Source organism: Saccostrea cucullata, unplaced genomic scaffold (assembly GCF_032062105.1).
Source record: "Saccostrea cucullata isolate Sc308-1 unplaced genomic scaffold, CSIRO_AGI_Scuc_v1 ctg5321, whole genome shotgun sequence".
NCBI lineage: Eukaryota > Metazoa > Mollusca > Bivalvia > Ostreida > Ostreidae > Saccostrea > Saccostrea cuccullata.
Window position 1 is genome coordinate 11322 of NW_026920019.1, and position 16102 is coordinate 27423.

The 16102-nt window shown below is 33.4% G+C and overlaps 1 protein-coding gene across 1 annotated transcript; it reads right to left on the bottom strand.

Moving 5' to 3' along the window:
- Positions 1–2947: 2947 nt before the first annotated feature.
- Positions 2948–15745, bottom strand: LOC134241760 (putative inhibitor of apoptosis). Its single transcript, XM_062723782.1, has 8 exons — positions 15739–15745; positions 14941–15551; positions 14570–14734; positions 14315–14411; positions 13895–14017; positions 11886–12002; positions 3895–4099; positions 2948–3450 (listed from the first exon to the last, which is right to left on the bottom strand). Exons 1-8 carry the CDS (start codon positions 15743–15745, stop codon positions 3447–3449), a joined length of 1329 nt encoding a protein of 442 aa, XP_062579766.1. The 3' UTR covers positions 2948–3446.
- Positions 15746–16102: the final 357 nt, after the last annotated feature.

A 16102-nucleotide genomic window follows, 5' to 3' on the forward strand; every position in this document is an offset into this window, starting at 1 on the left:
ACTTAGTAAATGAAATAGTGAAACGTTGGTACAATGGGGGAAACTGCATTTTAGATTTAACATGAAGATTAACATGATTTTAACTGATTAGGATTGGGATCACTGTTCAACAGTGAAATATTTCTTGCCAAAACATTGACTTTTTAATATTGATGATTAATTACATAATTGTCCATTAATTTAGAATTTTTTTTTTTTTTTGCTTTATATCTACTTTATAGAAATCTGCCTGGGAAAATGTCATGTTTAAAATAAAACATTGATTTACGGGAAAATTATATATATACAGTAGAAAGACAGAAATAGCTTGAATAGCTGTATGAGGACTTCTTTAGAATTTTGTGATCAACTGTCTCTTCTATGATTCTGTTTCTGACGCTTGCTAACCTTTCCTTATTTCAAATCTTTAAAAAAAAAGAACCTGTTATATTAACATGTTACATGTGTAACAGGGACATCTGAAGGCTGGGCATCCCCTCTAGAGCAAAAATCTAGAATTCAATGTAGCATTCGGCATCGATCTTATATCGCTTCCGTTTCTTACAGAATTTTTATAATAGTTTTGAATTTATTAATCATTATGCAAATCCAATTACAATTTTTAACAATCCTGGGACAGGATCGTTAGTATAACAAAAATAACAGAGTAACAAATATAAATTAAAGCATTTACAAAAATGTCATTTGTAATCTTATTTTTCTGTAAACTTTTAGCACAGAATTAACTAACACAACTGCGTTACTATATCCCCCCCTACTCCGTTGCAAGATAATAATGTTACTAATAAATCTTTCCGACCCTCTTTTGAAACGAAAAATGCATTAATATTTACTGTTCCCTATACACATAGATTACACAAAACTTCACTTGTGATGATACATACATGTAATACTTACATACTGTCAGCATATTTGGAACGCTTTTGCTTCTTTCTTCAACACCAGTAAATGCGAAGATAAAAAACCCTAAAATTCACAAAGTTTTAAATAACACATGGTCGTTTAACTACACGTAAAACGCCTTTAAGTTAATGATAAAAGGTTATACAGTGCTATGAAGATCCTCCAATGAATTTTGTTGTGTCTATAGAAATTATATGTTTTCCTGACGGCATTGCAGTATAATATTGAAAAAAAATACCAGGACTTCCGTAAATATGTGGATATGTTTAATCGTAGTAACATTTCAACGAATGGTACAAAATTAATTGTTATATTATAACATTCAGGATGTGAAAGTGTTATTTGCCTCTCCTTTAAAATTCTTGATCATGAGATTTACGTTCTTACATAATAATGAAAGTTAAACTAGGAAGCGTTTCAAGATAGAAATAAACAAATGAAAAAGAAGAAAATTTTTAATGACAGATGATTTGAAACCATTTTTAGCAAGCATGACATCTTTATAACTTGAGGGTCGATTGGAGTAAAAGTTTTGGCAGTGATGAAATCCAAATTTAAAAAGATAAACTTATAGGTGTTATAGAACTAAATATTTCTTTTATTCAAAATGATGTCAATAGTATGCAAGTGGGTGGAGTTTCCTAACCCTATATCGGTTGTCATGATGAAATTTCGAAGTTTCCTTCGTTCTTACGTCCTGACTCCTTACTTGGTCCACGTCTGGCCAGTTTGGTTACAGTGAGGATGGTTTAACTAGAACAGCAGTTCAGATCCTACGTACGTCCCATGATGAGTTCAGCTGGACTGACTCCTGTTGTTGAGATGTGTGTTGAAGTGTACGCCATAAGCGCAACAAAGATTTCAACCTGCTATATTTTGCCACGGACGATCTGGAAGAAATGTAGTCTTCAACGGTTCTCGGTTCTGTTTTGGTTGATAAGCAAGACAGAATTCGCAATACTTAACGGTACGCTCAATATCGGTTAAAATTCTTGGCCAGCATGCGGCACTTGTTTAGACCTAAGTGTCCTTAATGTATGTCTTTCAATGTTTCTGTTGTAAAGAGCCTGTTTTGTAACTATTTGGTAAAATAAATTTGCTGTTAGATCATTTAAAGATAGTGTTTGTTTTTCGGTTGTTCTTACGAAAATAGTAGTTGTGTATGGAACAAAGCAATTTCATGTTCAAAAGAGATAAGCCGTGAAACATTCGTTCCTTCTTAATAAAAAAAAAAGTTTTTTGTTTCCATTGTTATGACTGTTGCAATTTTGGATCGATCTTGGCTGATCTGATCTGGATCGCAATTGCGTTTTATTGCGTTTTATTTGTGTTCAATATGCAGACTTCAGCAAAAGAAATATTCGATTTATATGTTTTCACTTTGTTAAGCTAACAAAAAGTTTCATGGATCTTGATTTTAAGGTGATGTAAACTGATGTCATACATACATGTACGTACACTCAAATATCTAAAGAGAGAAGAAAAGAAACAGGAACAATCAGATGATTCTGAGTAGAAGACTACTTCCTATAAAAAAAATTGACATAAATTCACTAAACCAAATATCAAATTGCGAAGGACGACACTAATTTATACATTGTTGCTTCAATTTTTATTTAAGACAACAGGGCATACACATATCTTAAATCAAATATAAACATGCACATGTAAATCATTTCATTGGTTTTTGAATATGTTTGATTAACTTCCTTTACAGTTTGATAGTAAAATCGTGCAAACGAATTACATTAGGGCGTGAAATCCTTTAACTCTTTTAGAATAAATCAAGTTGTAAATTGTGCAAGTATATTTACAAAACAATCGAAAAAAAAACATTTTCTATGATTCCTTAAAATTAATCTTTATTTTTACAATCTTTTATCAACACATTTTAGTGAAACCTTTAATAAAAAAAAATATATAGCTTAACTTGCACAAAACAAACATAATAAAAGATGTTATTTTCATGGATTGAAAAATTTTTTTATGCTTAAGCTATTCTTAAATGTTAGATAGATATAAACTATATCATTACACAGTATACGATTGTGATATTTTGTGAACATTTAATATTTTGTTTGCATACCCAATCTTATAGATCTCAACGTTATACAATGATTTTGGTACAACATAGCTATAAATCAAGCTACAACCGAATAAGAGTGTGCAATGTAGTCTCTTGCATAAGAATACTTTCTTCAAAACGTAATCTATAAAGATTTAAATCATCTTATATCAGAAAGTGTAAATTTGCAAGTTATCTTATGATTTGTCCATACGGGTAAAATTAATAGTTATGTCCAGATTCTTTTAAGTATACATAGAGATCGCAATGTAATGTCATTCAATACAAATTAAACTCATTTCATATCATAGAGATTTCTTTTAAAATAATGTTTTCTGTTTTATTCATCCCTTGATGACAATTCTTTCTTTTTAATGGGAGCAAGATCCTTAAAGTTGCATGGCTGTCAAATGCCCCCTATTCACCGTGGGGAGTGGAAGATGATTATGGAGGATTGCTATGATGATGAGATAAACATTTACCTACAAAAATACGTTATTAATTTTAAGTGCTTTAAGGTCTACATTTGTGTCAACAGACCAACAATGAATTTGAGTATATACATATGATCTATATGGATCTTCTTTCTGTATTAATAAATTCACAAATGAGGTCAACGTTACTGTTTATGTTTTAATTTTCTTAAAAAAAAACCAAATTCACGAAATCAATTACAAAAAGAATCTTAAGCTCTTATGCTGTCTTGTTTTAGAAGTAATTTTATACCTAAATGTATTCAGATAATGTGGAAAATATATCCCAATATATTATAGGCAGAAAGAGAACTTCTGAAACAAGACAGCATAATAAATTCAAAAAATATTGATTATGGTCTACATGTATTTGTTTTATTTCCAATGAACTTTGAAGTAAACAGTTGAAATGAAATACCAAAAAAATACAGATTGTAAGCTATTTCTAATTACCAAGAGTCATTAGCAAAGTAGGTTTTGACTGTGCCCTTGATGAGTTCTGCACAGAGGGGGCATCTCCTCATGGCAGGGGCACAGTCCAGACAGCAGATCAAGTGACCGCAGGGCAGGAAGGCTGCGGCCACATCCTTGTCACAGCACACCTTACACACTATAGTCTCTGTCAGACCTAGGAAGTCCTCCTGTAATACCTGCTTCTCTGTAGCAATAAAGACATGACATATAAATGATAAGAATACATGTATAAACATTTACAAGAAGACCCAACAACCCCTTCCCTTAGCCTAAAAAGCAAACTAAAGAAATATTTTACTCATAAACATTTACACAACGGATTTAATTATAATCATCCCTGTCAACACGCGATCGGCAACGCTGATTCGATCGGCAAAACCGATCGATAACTAAACTACAGGAGGAAGATGGAGTTAAATAAAGCAGTATTTTTTGTCCTTTTTTCGCAAATTTTTCTTTAACTTTTGAGATGCAACCAGACATGTTTAACACCATGAAAGTCAAAATCAACTTATGGGCAAGGTTTAAGTTTTCGTGACGGACGGATAAACGGACAGCTTGACAGCTATACGGTAAAACAGAAAGACGAATGAGATTTAATGTCCCCTCGCTTTAGTGAAAGCGGGGGACAAAAAGATATATAACTAGATACGATCTCGTTGCGAGCAACGAGAGGTCTTCCGTCCGATTCAGGAGAAAAAAAACTTGTAAAATCGAGCTGAAAAGTGATTCAAAATTTTGATCACAAGGAGGATTGAATCCAGGTCGCCAACGTGAATGCGCCTTTTTTTTTCTCTTTTCTCCCCAACGCGCATACCATTTAGCTATTGGGAATACTGCTTTAAATATACTTGTGTATACTTTTGCAACAGTACACCTGTCTGAGAATCATAAAAGGCGGGCCACTATTCATAATTTCGTGTCAAAAGCCATGCGTAAATATTCGCACCTTTTCTTTGTACTGATCTATTAAAGAGGTGCAATAGCTTCAATGAAATTAATTAAATAAAGCATTCTTATCACCTTTATTTTATTTCGGCGTTAGGAAAGTATATTTAACACATTGTACACATTACATATCGTATCTAACCCAGTACATGTAACACTAAAGCAGTGAAACGGAAATTAAGTTTTTTAAGATTGACACTGAATTGCAAGATACTACTACGTGAGAGTCCAAGTAGTTTTTTGCATTTCATGTATCCTTATGTCAGAATGGTTTAATCAAACGCTCAGCTGCCTCCATAAGCCCCTACTCGCGAAATGGCGGAGTTGACAGAGACAGCCGCCATCTTGGGCCCGCTTCAGATTTTCAAATATTAATATCTAGAGTTCAGACTAACCAATATTAAAACAACTTATATAGTAAGTATCAATAGAAGTGTCTCTATTAATATTCCAAAAATAAATGAAAAGTATTGAAAAACAAAGAAAGTTGAAAAATTGGACTTTTTGAATTGGCTTCCGGTAGCGACAGGAAGTACTGACGACGAACGAAAAGTCACGTCCTGGAAAGTATTGATCATCATCTATAAACTCTGAAAGTTTCACATTGATATCTTTTACCGTTTTTGAGTTTAATCGTGGACAAAATGTCGTTTTAAAATCAGGAAAATGGTCCAAAACCTGGCACCAGAGAGGAATTTCCAAAACCTGTCTTGGAACTTTCAAGAGTATCTTACAGCACATCTTTCCTGAAAGTTTCAGGTAATTCTACCCAGTAGTTTTCGAGAAATCGTGTCAGAAAAATAATAATAATAATAATAATAAGAAACAGTACAATAACTATAAGGTCTTCCGTTAAGACGGAAGACCTTAACAATGACTGATGCGTAATAATTTTAATGTAAGTTATACATTATTCATCGAAATAAACTCATTAAGAATTTCTCAGATTTGTTTTTTTTTTTCATGTGTTATACGATTGCTATTTCCTTATTCGCAAATAAAAAGATATATGTCATCGCCTCGCAATTGTTCAATTTTCCACTTAAAGTTTGTTTTGAAGATAATGCATGTAATTTCACTTCTCAAAATATCTAGTTCAAGAATTCGTTTAAAACAACGACCTGAAAATAACAACAATAAACTATTTCAAAGCATGGGAATACATTGTCGAATTGTTCGGTAGCACTTGCACAGAAACTGTAAAACAAATTTACTCTTGATGAATCCTTAACTGATAATTATCTAAATAAAATGTTTTATAGCTTTATTTATAGCTGGTTACACTCCAGCACATACGATTTTTTTTTATTTACCAACTATGACACTTTCTCCTTCAATGTTTTGATCGGTGTTGCCAATCGCATCAGCGTTGCCGACCGATCGAGCATTAGCAGGTGTACAGCTAGGGGTTAATAATACAAACAAGCCTATTATAAGAATGTGGTCCCCCGCTTTTGGGCTTTAAGTAAATGGGATACCTCTATTTATGGCATATCGTGTCAAATATGAACGCCCTTATATCTATTTCAAAAAAGTAATCACCAAAGTTCAATTTTGCAAAATTTAGTGAAATATGAATGTCAAAGTCAAAGGGTAAAAATCACACCATGATCGGAAACGCCTTTTCATGGTTAATGCACATATCCCTATTTCATCTCAATTAATATTAATAAGAAAAGAGAATGTTTCGAAAAGTGGCTTAGCTTCATTGTCAAGGACAAAGGGGGTAAAAGTCATCATACATTTAGAAAAATCCTGGTGCAGCCGAACTTTTTGGTGATATATCTGTTTAATTGGAAATCCCTATGTTTTCTATACCAAAAGTTAAGGAGAATGTTTTAAGTTTTTGTGACAGACTGACCGACGCACAGACTTGCAGTCGAATGTGATTTAATGTCCCATTGCTTTCATGAAGACGGGGAAAACAATGCATCAATAAATACAGCAGATTGTCAAATTCTGCTTCCATGCATGATTTGAGATCATGTTACACAATAATGGATACCCATAACAATATTTAATAGATATATCAAAACCCTTAGTTTTTTAGTGATTACAAAATCCAGCGTCTTAATCTTTATACACATATATGTTACAACAAATTATCTAGATATTTGCTTTACCGATTCTCAGCAAAAGACTGAAAATGATTGACATGGTCTGCCTTGTCTACAAACATTTATAGGACAGTCAGACAAACAGAAATATGACCATACTTCATAATATCAGTTATATTCTAAAGTGCTCCCCCTACAACTATTGTTTATAGCAGGTTTATACTGATTTTTCCTTGGTTCTGAGATTGCAATAGTGAATTCCGGTACTTAGGCCTATATGCAAGTAACACATGAATCTATGGTTTTTCTCTTTGATCATATCCATATTCTCTTGGTTGATCCAGTTTAGCACTTGTCGGGTTTTCTAGAAATAGTTAAAGGGGAAAAGAGATAATAAAAATATCAAATCAATATCAGTGCATAAATGTATGAAAGAGATAATAAAAATATCATATCAATATCAGTGCATAAATGTATGACGGCACTGGGCAGGGTGAAGAATCTACAATTTTTAAAGGCAAATAAATTTTTTTGGTTTGAATTATCTAAAAAAATTAAAGAATAGTTCCATCAATCAGAGGAGTTTCTTATGAGAATTGTGCCGTTACATGGCTTATATGTATATATGTTCGTAGACTGTTTTGTGTTATTCCGTTTTTGTCCTTGTGAAATGTTTTAGTCTACCGTTTATATCCAGATACTACCTGTGCTACCATTCAGTGTTTCTCGTGCATTCAAGATCGCAATTGGCGCCTCGGCCGCACCACTGTTTTTCTATCATGTTTTGAGACTTTAAAACCACAATAGAGTAAGTTAATAATGCTAACTCAATTTAATGTACATTCTTTTTATATGAAATCAGGAAATATTTCTTTTTGTAAATCCAACTTTAAACTTGCAAAACTCAGTGTCAATGTCAGTGATGTGTAATCAGTCTTGTTTTGTTCCTTTCATTTGTAGCCTTTATCGTAAGATCATCTATATGTCAACTGAATAAAATCTAAAACGATGATTGAGGCGTTATAAGAACATATATCTTAATTATTAATATGAGTTATTAGGAATCATTACTAAAAATACCATCATTTAAAAGCAATGTTGGTGATACACTTAGATTCTCAGAATTTCATGACTTTCCACTTAAAGATATCTATTTTTGCTTTATGCACAATGATCCATGAATAATAAAAAATAAATGCTTTGGATTATGGTTACTATGGAAAAAAGGTTAATCTGTCTGTCTGTCTCTCTGTTTGTTTGCCCGCAAAAACTCAAACCTTGCTCATAACTTTGATTTAGTGGAGCCAAGACTTTCATATTTCACGTGTGTATTCCTTGTGACAAGACTTTTATTTGGGTACCACCAAATTTGACCTTTTGACCTTGACCTTGGAGTTTAACCCACTTTTACATTAAAATCTTAAACTTTTAATTTGGCCATATCTTTTGAACAGTGGATACCAACACATTTATACTCCACATATGTATTTTTTGTTGAAAGACCTTTCAATGGATACCAACAAACTTGACCCCTTGATCTTGACCTTGTAGATTTCCGTACCTGTGAAAAAACTTTATCTTTGGCCATAACGTCTGAACGGTGAGGGATAGGGCCTTCATACTTCATATATGTATTTTTTGTGAAAAGACCGTTTATTGGACACCAAGCACTTTCACCTTTTTACCTTGATCTTTGAGTTTGATCTACTTAAAAAAAGCAAACCTTGACCTTAACTTTTAAAGGGTTAGGGCTATTGCTTTCATACTTCACATATTTATTTATTCCTTATGACAATATCTTTCATTTGATAGCATGAACTTTGATCCTTTGACCTTGGAATTTGACCTACTTTTAAAAATTTTTGCCATAACTTATGAACGGAGTTAGGGCTAGGGTTTCCGTACTCTACATAAGTATTCCATGTGGCAAAACCTTTCATTCAATTACCATAAACTTTTGAGCTTGACCTTGGAGATTTTTGTACTTATTGAAAAAATTAAACATTGGCCAACTCTAGAATTTCACAATGGTTTTCCAGTGAGAATAGCCTACTTTTGGTACTAATTGATTTTAAAAATTTAAATTTAAGGAAAGTTTAATCTTTGCTATGTTGCCATACAGGGGCATCAGTGTTTCACAAACACATCTTGTTATCAAATGAAAGGTCTTGTCACAAGGATTAAATACGTGAAATATGAAAGCACTAGCCCTAACCCTTTAAAAGTACACTGTAATGGTCAGGGTTTGCTTTTGTAAAGTAAGTCAAACTCAAAGGTCAAGTTCAGGGTCAAAATACTTGGTATTCAATGAATGGTCTTTTCATAAGGATTACATATATTAAGTTTCAAAGTCCTATCTTTTACCATTCAAAATTTATGGTCAGGGATAAAGTTTTTTCACAGGTACAAAAATCTACAAGGTCAAGGTTGTTGGTATCCAATAAAAGATCTTGCAACAAATAATAAATATTTGAAGTATAAATGTGGTACCTACAGTTCAAAAAATAGGGCCAAAGTAAAACTTTAAAATTTTCATGTAAAAGTGGGACAAACTCCAAGGTCAAGTTCAAAAGGTCAAATGTGGTGGTACACAAAGAAAGGTTTTGTCACAAGGAATACACCTGTGAAACATGAATGTTATATCTCCATTAAATCAAAAGTTATGGGCAAGGTTTAAGTTTTTGCGGACGAACAGACAGACAGAGAGACAGCTAGACAGACAGACGGACGGACACGACAAAAACTATATACCCCCCGAAAATTCGTTTACGGGGGCATTAAAATATGATCATTAAGAATAAAATATTGAAATCATGAATATTTTCAAAATGCATATCACAGAAATATCCTTAAATATATTATTGATGCCTTGTTTATTTTAAGCACTTACATGTTAAATGTTTATACACTGTATTTATTTTAGCAGTTAATAAAAATAATCGATAAAGTATTGATTTCATATATAGATTTAAGCTTCAAAGATAAAAATGTCTTGGAAAAAATGTCCAATTGCTAGGGAATTCATTAGTTTCGATGATACCAACAAATCCAAAACATTTTTATTTCAAATGCATGGATCAAAGTGCAAAAGAAATCTATGTGTGACAAAGCATGGTTGTTGTTGCTAGTAACATAACTGTCATGCATTTAAAAAAACCATTTTTAACAATTATGTTAACAACATTGTAGTACATCATGCGTGTGTTGAAATGAATCGTTATGGTAAGTAAGATGTTTTGAGAAGAGTTATAAATCTGTTTTGATTGATGAACGCTCTCAACTGCTCTCTTTAATAATTATATGTTAATGTCTCCAGTTTTACTTAAAAAATATCATACAAGCTAATTCAGAGAATTTGTGTTCCCCGCTTTGGGAAAAAGTAAAAAATGCGCAGTTCGGGGGAGGGGGGGGGGGAGGCTCGGATCCCCCTGACTAAATTTGTAGAATTATAAAATGTATACATGTATACTGAAGCAAATAAAATATGTCAATATGGATATAAAGATTTGATTGCTTACTCTTAATTATGTGTATATATAATTCCTTTTATATGGAATATTTATCATGCTGTAATGATGATTTTATGAGTTTGTACAAGCTAGACAATTTTTCATTTCACATCACATTTATAAGAATATAAAGTATGCCGAGAACCTGTTTTATACGTAATAACTCTCCTCATTGCCCCTGTGCTAAAAATAGCGACATGTAATAAAATAAAAACTAATAAAACAAACGGGGCGGGACACTTTGAGAGGGGTGAGAGAGGTCCTAGGGAGTTTTGGTATAAAATTACTTTGCAAAAGCTCAAAATCCTCTTACAATATCGCCCGGAAAGGATAGTGTTACACACAGAGAGAATGTATAAATTAACGACCTTGACCTTTTGACCTCAAAATAAATAGGGGTCTTCATTAGGCCACAGGGAGTTATTATGTAAAATTTTATTGCAAAAGCTCAAAGGGTTGTCGAGATATCGCGCGGAAACGAAATGTTATAAAAGACAGCATTTGAGAATTTATGAACTTTTCCTTTGACCTTTTGATCTCAAAATCAATAGGCTTCTTCTTTAGTAAATACATAGGGAGTTGTTATACAAAATTACATTGCATAAGGTCAAAGGGTTCTCGAAATATCGCGTGGAAACGAAAGCGTTACAGACAGACAGAATGACGGACAGACGGACGAACAGCTAGTAGACGGACGGACAGACAGACCCAAATTAATATCCCCCAACTTTTTTAGCGGGGGACAACAATGTTGTATTGTTGTAGTACATCCACAAAGACTAGATTTTACAAATTTTTTTACTTTTTTGTATATTATGATGAAATTAACGTCACACGTAGGACGGGAATTTCGTTAAAATTTTCATATGTAAAGTAATGTTCCTAGCCAACTTTACAATCTAAAAAATCTCTGTTATAACATTTCGTTCATTTGACCCTTTGTCTCTGACTTCTCATAACATCGTATTATAGACTGTGACATCATACTTGTGTGGTTAGGATTTCAAAGCTTACAGATTCTAAAATCTATTCTCCTTCGGGATGGTTTATTTTCTTTTTTATTCATAACAAACCAAGAATTACGTTTTGCAATATTCTACGTGAAGAAGGAAATTTCGTATTTTGTCCCATTTCTGTTTTTCTCTCACACTGTGACAAACTAAATAAATACATTTTATACTTATTAATGAATAATTACAGAATGATACTGTTGAATATAAATAATGGCTTTCTTTCTAGTGCTGATGCTCCTAAAGAGGTCATGCTTTCACCGAGATTCCCAAAGAACAGTATGTCCCCATCCATATAATGACATCACAAGTGAAAAACAAATGTTGATGTCGGAGATTTTCAGCGGTATACGGAGAGCCAAAGAGATATTTATCACTGACACATGTTCCACTTAAAGTCCATGGACTAAATAGTGTCGCCATATAAAGTTAAGTGCTTCTCATACCTGGTATTGTTAAGGGGGTCTCCCCCTGTCTCTCTGCGTTCTCTTGACTCCCACTCTCTAGTATCTCTATGATGTCTAGAATAGCAGACGCTGTCATGGGTGGAGGGTGTCTTCTTCCTACACATTTTTCACAAAATAATTATTGCATTGGACACAAAATCAGTTCACAAGTTCTATCCTTTTTTTAAATTATGATGACACAAATAACAACTGACTAAAAAGATTTTCTCGTACAATAACTTTATTTTCAGTTTTTTTTTTTCTCGGACAAACCTTAAAATGCAGTGGATTAAAATAGCAGTACAATCCTCCTTAAGCCTTGCCAAAAAAAAAAAAACAAAAACTGAGCAACCACAGGAACTTGTATTTTTAATTCGTATATAAGAAGATGGTTTATTTGGGTTTTTGGTAATCAGTAAACAAAATAATATGGACCCTTCACCTTCCTGACATTTATTATTTGGGAACAAGATATGTTATATACTGTATACGCGCGCCTATGCATGTAAGTCGATCCACCCACAATTTAGTTATTTTTTTTAAATATTATTTTGGACGGATTTGCAATTCAATCAAATGCTATGATGAGTAAGATTAGTAAGCTGTTTTCCATTTATTTTTAGAAATGACAATAATGATTTCATTTTAATTAAATAAATAAAAGTAATATACATTTAATATATACTGAGAGGAAAAAAGAAACGCAGGGTAGCATAATATTCGAAAACTTATTGACCGCATGACCGAAAATTACGAAAATTGGTCAGATGAGAAATTTAGTTACTATGCACCAAAATCAGTGTTCAGAATTACTCAACCGTAAAATGTATGACGTCACGTAGGGAAAACGCTAAAAAGCCCAAAACACGTGCAATTTTATGATGACGAGATTGTCAACAAATTTTGATGCTTCATTTGATGCACCTGAGGTATACACATTGTTTTATGATAATTAGAGACGCTTTGAATTTCTTGCAATCTTGGTACAGTTTACGGAAGTTCAATGGGGTCTGAATTTCGAATTGCCTAATTAATGAAAAAGGCAACGACGGGTAACTAAGCAGATTTTTTTGTAAATTTTGCCCTATAAAACTTGTTATTCGTTGTCAGAGAGGGAATGGAATGGTTTTCGATCAACCGTGACGATGACGTTAACGCGAAACAGAGTCATGTTACGAGCGGGTTATTCGTCCTGCCACCTCTTAAATGCAACCCTTATACCGCAAAAACCGCCTTTTATACAGTAGACTATCATAATTATTACATTCACACGAAAAATGAAAGAAAACAATTCCGATATTTGGTTTTTTGAGCCGATCAATTTACTGTTGTTATTCTCACTCGCGCATGCGCGCGTCGCATGACTAACTTTTTGGCGTGGTTACCCATGCCTAATATAGCCAGGATTTAAAAGATACTCACTATGATGAATTCCATGCAAAGGAAAAATAACGCTCATGACAGATGTGCAGGAGAGACATTGAAGATAATGAGAGTTTTCGATTTTCAATTTCTGGGGGTATCGTCATATGAGCTTCAATAACTCTAGAATTGTCGGACAAGATGAAATGAGATTTTGGTTATATCTTTTTGAAAGATGATTTTAAAAGTTAGATAGGAATTTAATACTGAACGAAATTGAAAGAAAAATAAATTTAATTCACCTCAAAATTTTACCCTGCGTTTCTTTTTCCTTTCAGTATAGAAATAATACTTTATGCTTAATCTATTGGTACATTAATGCTTTCATATATCCATAAAATAGTCAGACAAGTTAAAATTCCACATTTCGTTATTCAGAAATCATTTATATTTTTTGAGTCATATATATAAGTCGGACTTAGATATTGACATTTATCTCCAAAAATACCGATTTAAAATTTCGTATATACAGTACCTATTAAAAGTTATTACATTATTTTAATTTGCTTGGGTTTATAGATGTCTAAGTTAGGAAGGTATGACTATAGTAGTGATTATGTTAATAAGACTGGACTGTATAATCTTACCAGGTTTAAGGTTTCTCCTCCAATAATTCATGGCTCTCTGTATAATCTGGTTGGTGTATCTCATCTCCTTCAGCGCCTCGGCTACGATAGTCTCTACATCTCTCTCTGATTTCAGTGATAAACGATAATCATATAATGAGCATTAATAATGTTAAATTTAGCCATGGAATAAATTTAAGAATGGTATACAGAAGCGTGAATCCAATTGGTATGATGCAACATAGTTTGACAAGAAGATGTTCATCAAGAATTGAAAAGTCGCAAGTATGTTGCGTTATGTTATGGGATGTTGTTATAGTTCTTGTGGAAATCTTTGAAAAGCTCTACCGGATTCAGAATATCTCATTTTAATTACATTTTTTAAAAAAAATATGTGTGTATAATATATTTCAGTGCTTGCACTTAATATTCCGGCATTACATGAGGTCGTTTTAAAACATGGGGTTGCAGAACAAATACTGAAATGAGACATACCAACTGGAAGTCGAAGTTGTGAAGATGGTTGAAGACTCGCCTCCTGAATCAAATAGGATTTAGAAGATAATTAGTAACTATCAATGCAGGATTAGAATAACATAATTATCTATGCAAGGACTTCTTTTAAGATGTTTACTCAGTTTTCATTGAACCACACATGTCTATGGCATCAAAAAACATTGATTGAAATATAGAAACCTGTTCCTGGTGCCTTCTATGTACTATGGAAACATATTTATCTCCCTTGTTGTTCCGTAGGAAGGCACAGCGTGGGAACCACTTTGCATGCTCCATCCACGGTTCATCTGTTCTGTCCCAGTTCCTCAAGCCTCCACCACAGAAAAAAAACACCGAACATAGTCCCTATTCCCTGCAAAGAAACATTTATTTACGTTTACTGTTTTACAGAAACATGTGAATAAATATACATTTTATCATTCAAAAGTGTAATCCATATTTCAAATATTTAAATGTGTCCTTTGGTTGGATTAATCAAAACGTTATTTTTTGGTGTAAATAGTAATGTACTGTCGTAAAGTCAAACCTGCATAGAAATATCCAGCTCTAGCCATCTCTCTAGGTGTTTGAGCCATGTGTGAAGGCCATCCATCATCAAAGGAGCTTATTCTGGTGGAATACTCAGCATAGACAGGGTACTTAGGCTTCTCAAAGTTAAATCCAAGTGAGTTTAGCTGAGCCAGTCTCTCGGCAGAGTTGGGAGCTAAAGGATCGGCACCACCACGAGAAGGTTCAGGAGGATTAACACCAACCTGTCTGGTTGCAGAACTAGCAGATGATCTACCGGTGTTTGTAGTGCTTTGAGCACTGGAAGTCTGAGTTATTTGTCTTGACAGCCGAAATGTCAGAGGAACACTTGGATCTATATTTTTACTTGAAGCCCGTGCTTCTTTACAAAGTTTTACTGTAAAATGCTTTACAATGGTCTGAATCTCCTCTACTGTTACTTCTAAAGTTGATGTTGGTTCTGTGGAAAGACTAGATTTAGCAGATGGGTCATGTTGTATAGAGGGGACGATCTTCTCTTTTATGCGTAGCATTTCTTTGACGTCTAAGCCACCAGCTCCCTGATTTGTTCTTGCTTTTGCTTTGGCTTGTTCTTCCGTTTCCTTCAAATCATTATCTTTCTTCAGCTTAGCTTTACTTGATCTTTGGTCAAAAGCTATATAGATAAAAAAACCTTTATCTTCTCTGGTTTACAACAGATCAGGTTAAAATGTAAAGCAATTATTGCATTTCAATCTTTTCTCTGAAAGTTTAAGGAAACATGGTAATCATTATTTCTTCAAGGAATTATGAAGTTTAATCCGAAAAATAAGAAATTTATTTATAAAATTTCAATATCTCACAAGGCATCAGTTCCGAGGTCTGGTCTTCTCTCGAACCATCAGTAGGTGCTCGAGAGGCTGTGGATGGCACTTAAGGATGTGTAGTCTGGTCTCGAGGCAATAATACTGTGGTAAAACTTCTACGGTTATTATTCCGTATATGTTCAGCAGGTTCCCGACTTTCAACCACAGAAGGGTCATTTCTTTCATTATGAATAGGAATATTATTTATTTCTCTACCATTAACAAAAGGACATTCAGGTGATATTTGCCTATGCACGGCCTCAATATTGGATTCTGCACTCCATCCACTATATGTCTGGCGACAAAAATGACATCGTGTTTCTAGTGCATGTCCTGTATAGTAAAACCCATTCTTGGCTAA

What these genes read in the sequence shown, in the direction of transcription:
- LOC134241760 (XM_062723782.1), bottom strand. An exon ending in CTCAAACACCTAGAGAGATG is followed by an intron (nt 14,735 to 14,940) that starts GCTAGAGCTGGA and finishes TGCAGGGAATAG; the next exon opens with GGACTATGTTCGGTGTTTTT. An exon ending in ATAGAAGGCACCAGGAACAG is followed by an intron (nt 14,412 to 14,569) that starts GTTTCTATATTT and finishes TATTTGATTCAG; the next exon opens with GAGGCGAGTCTTCAACCATC.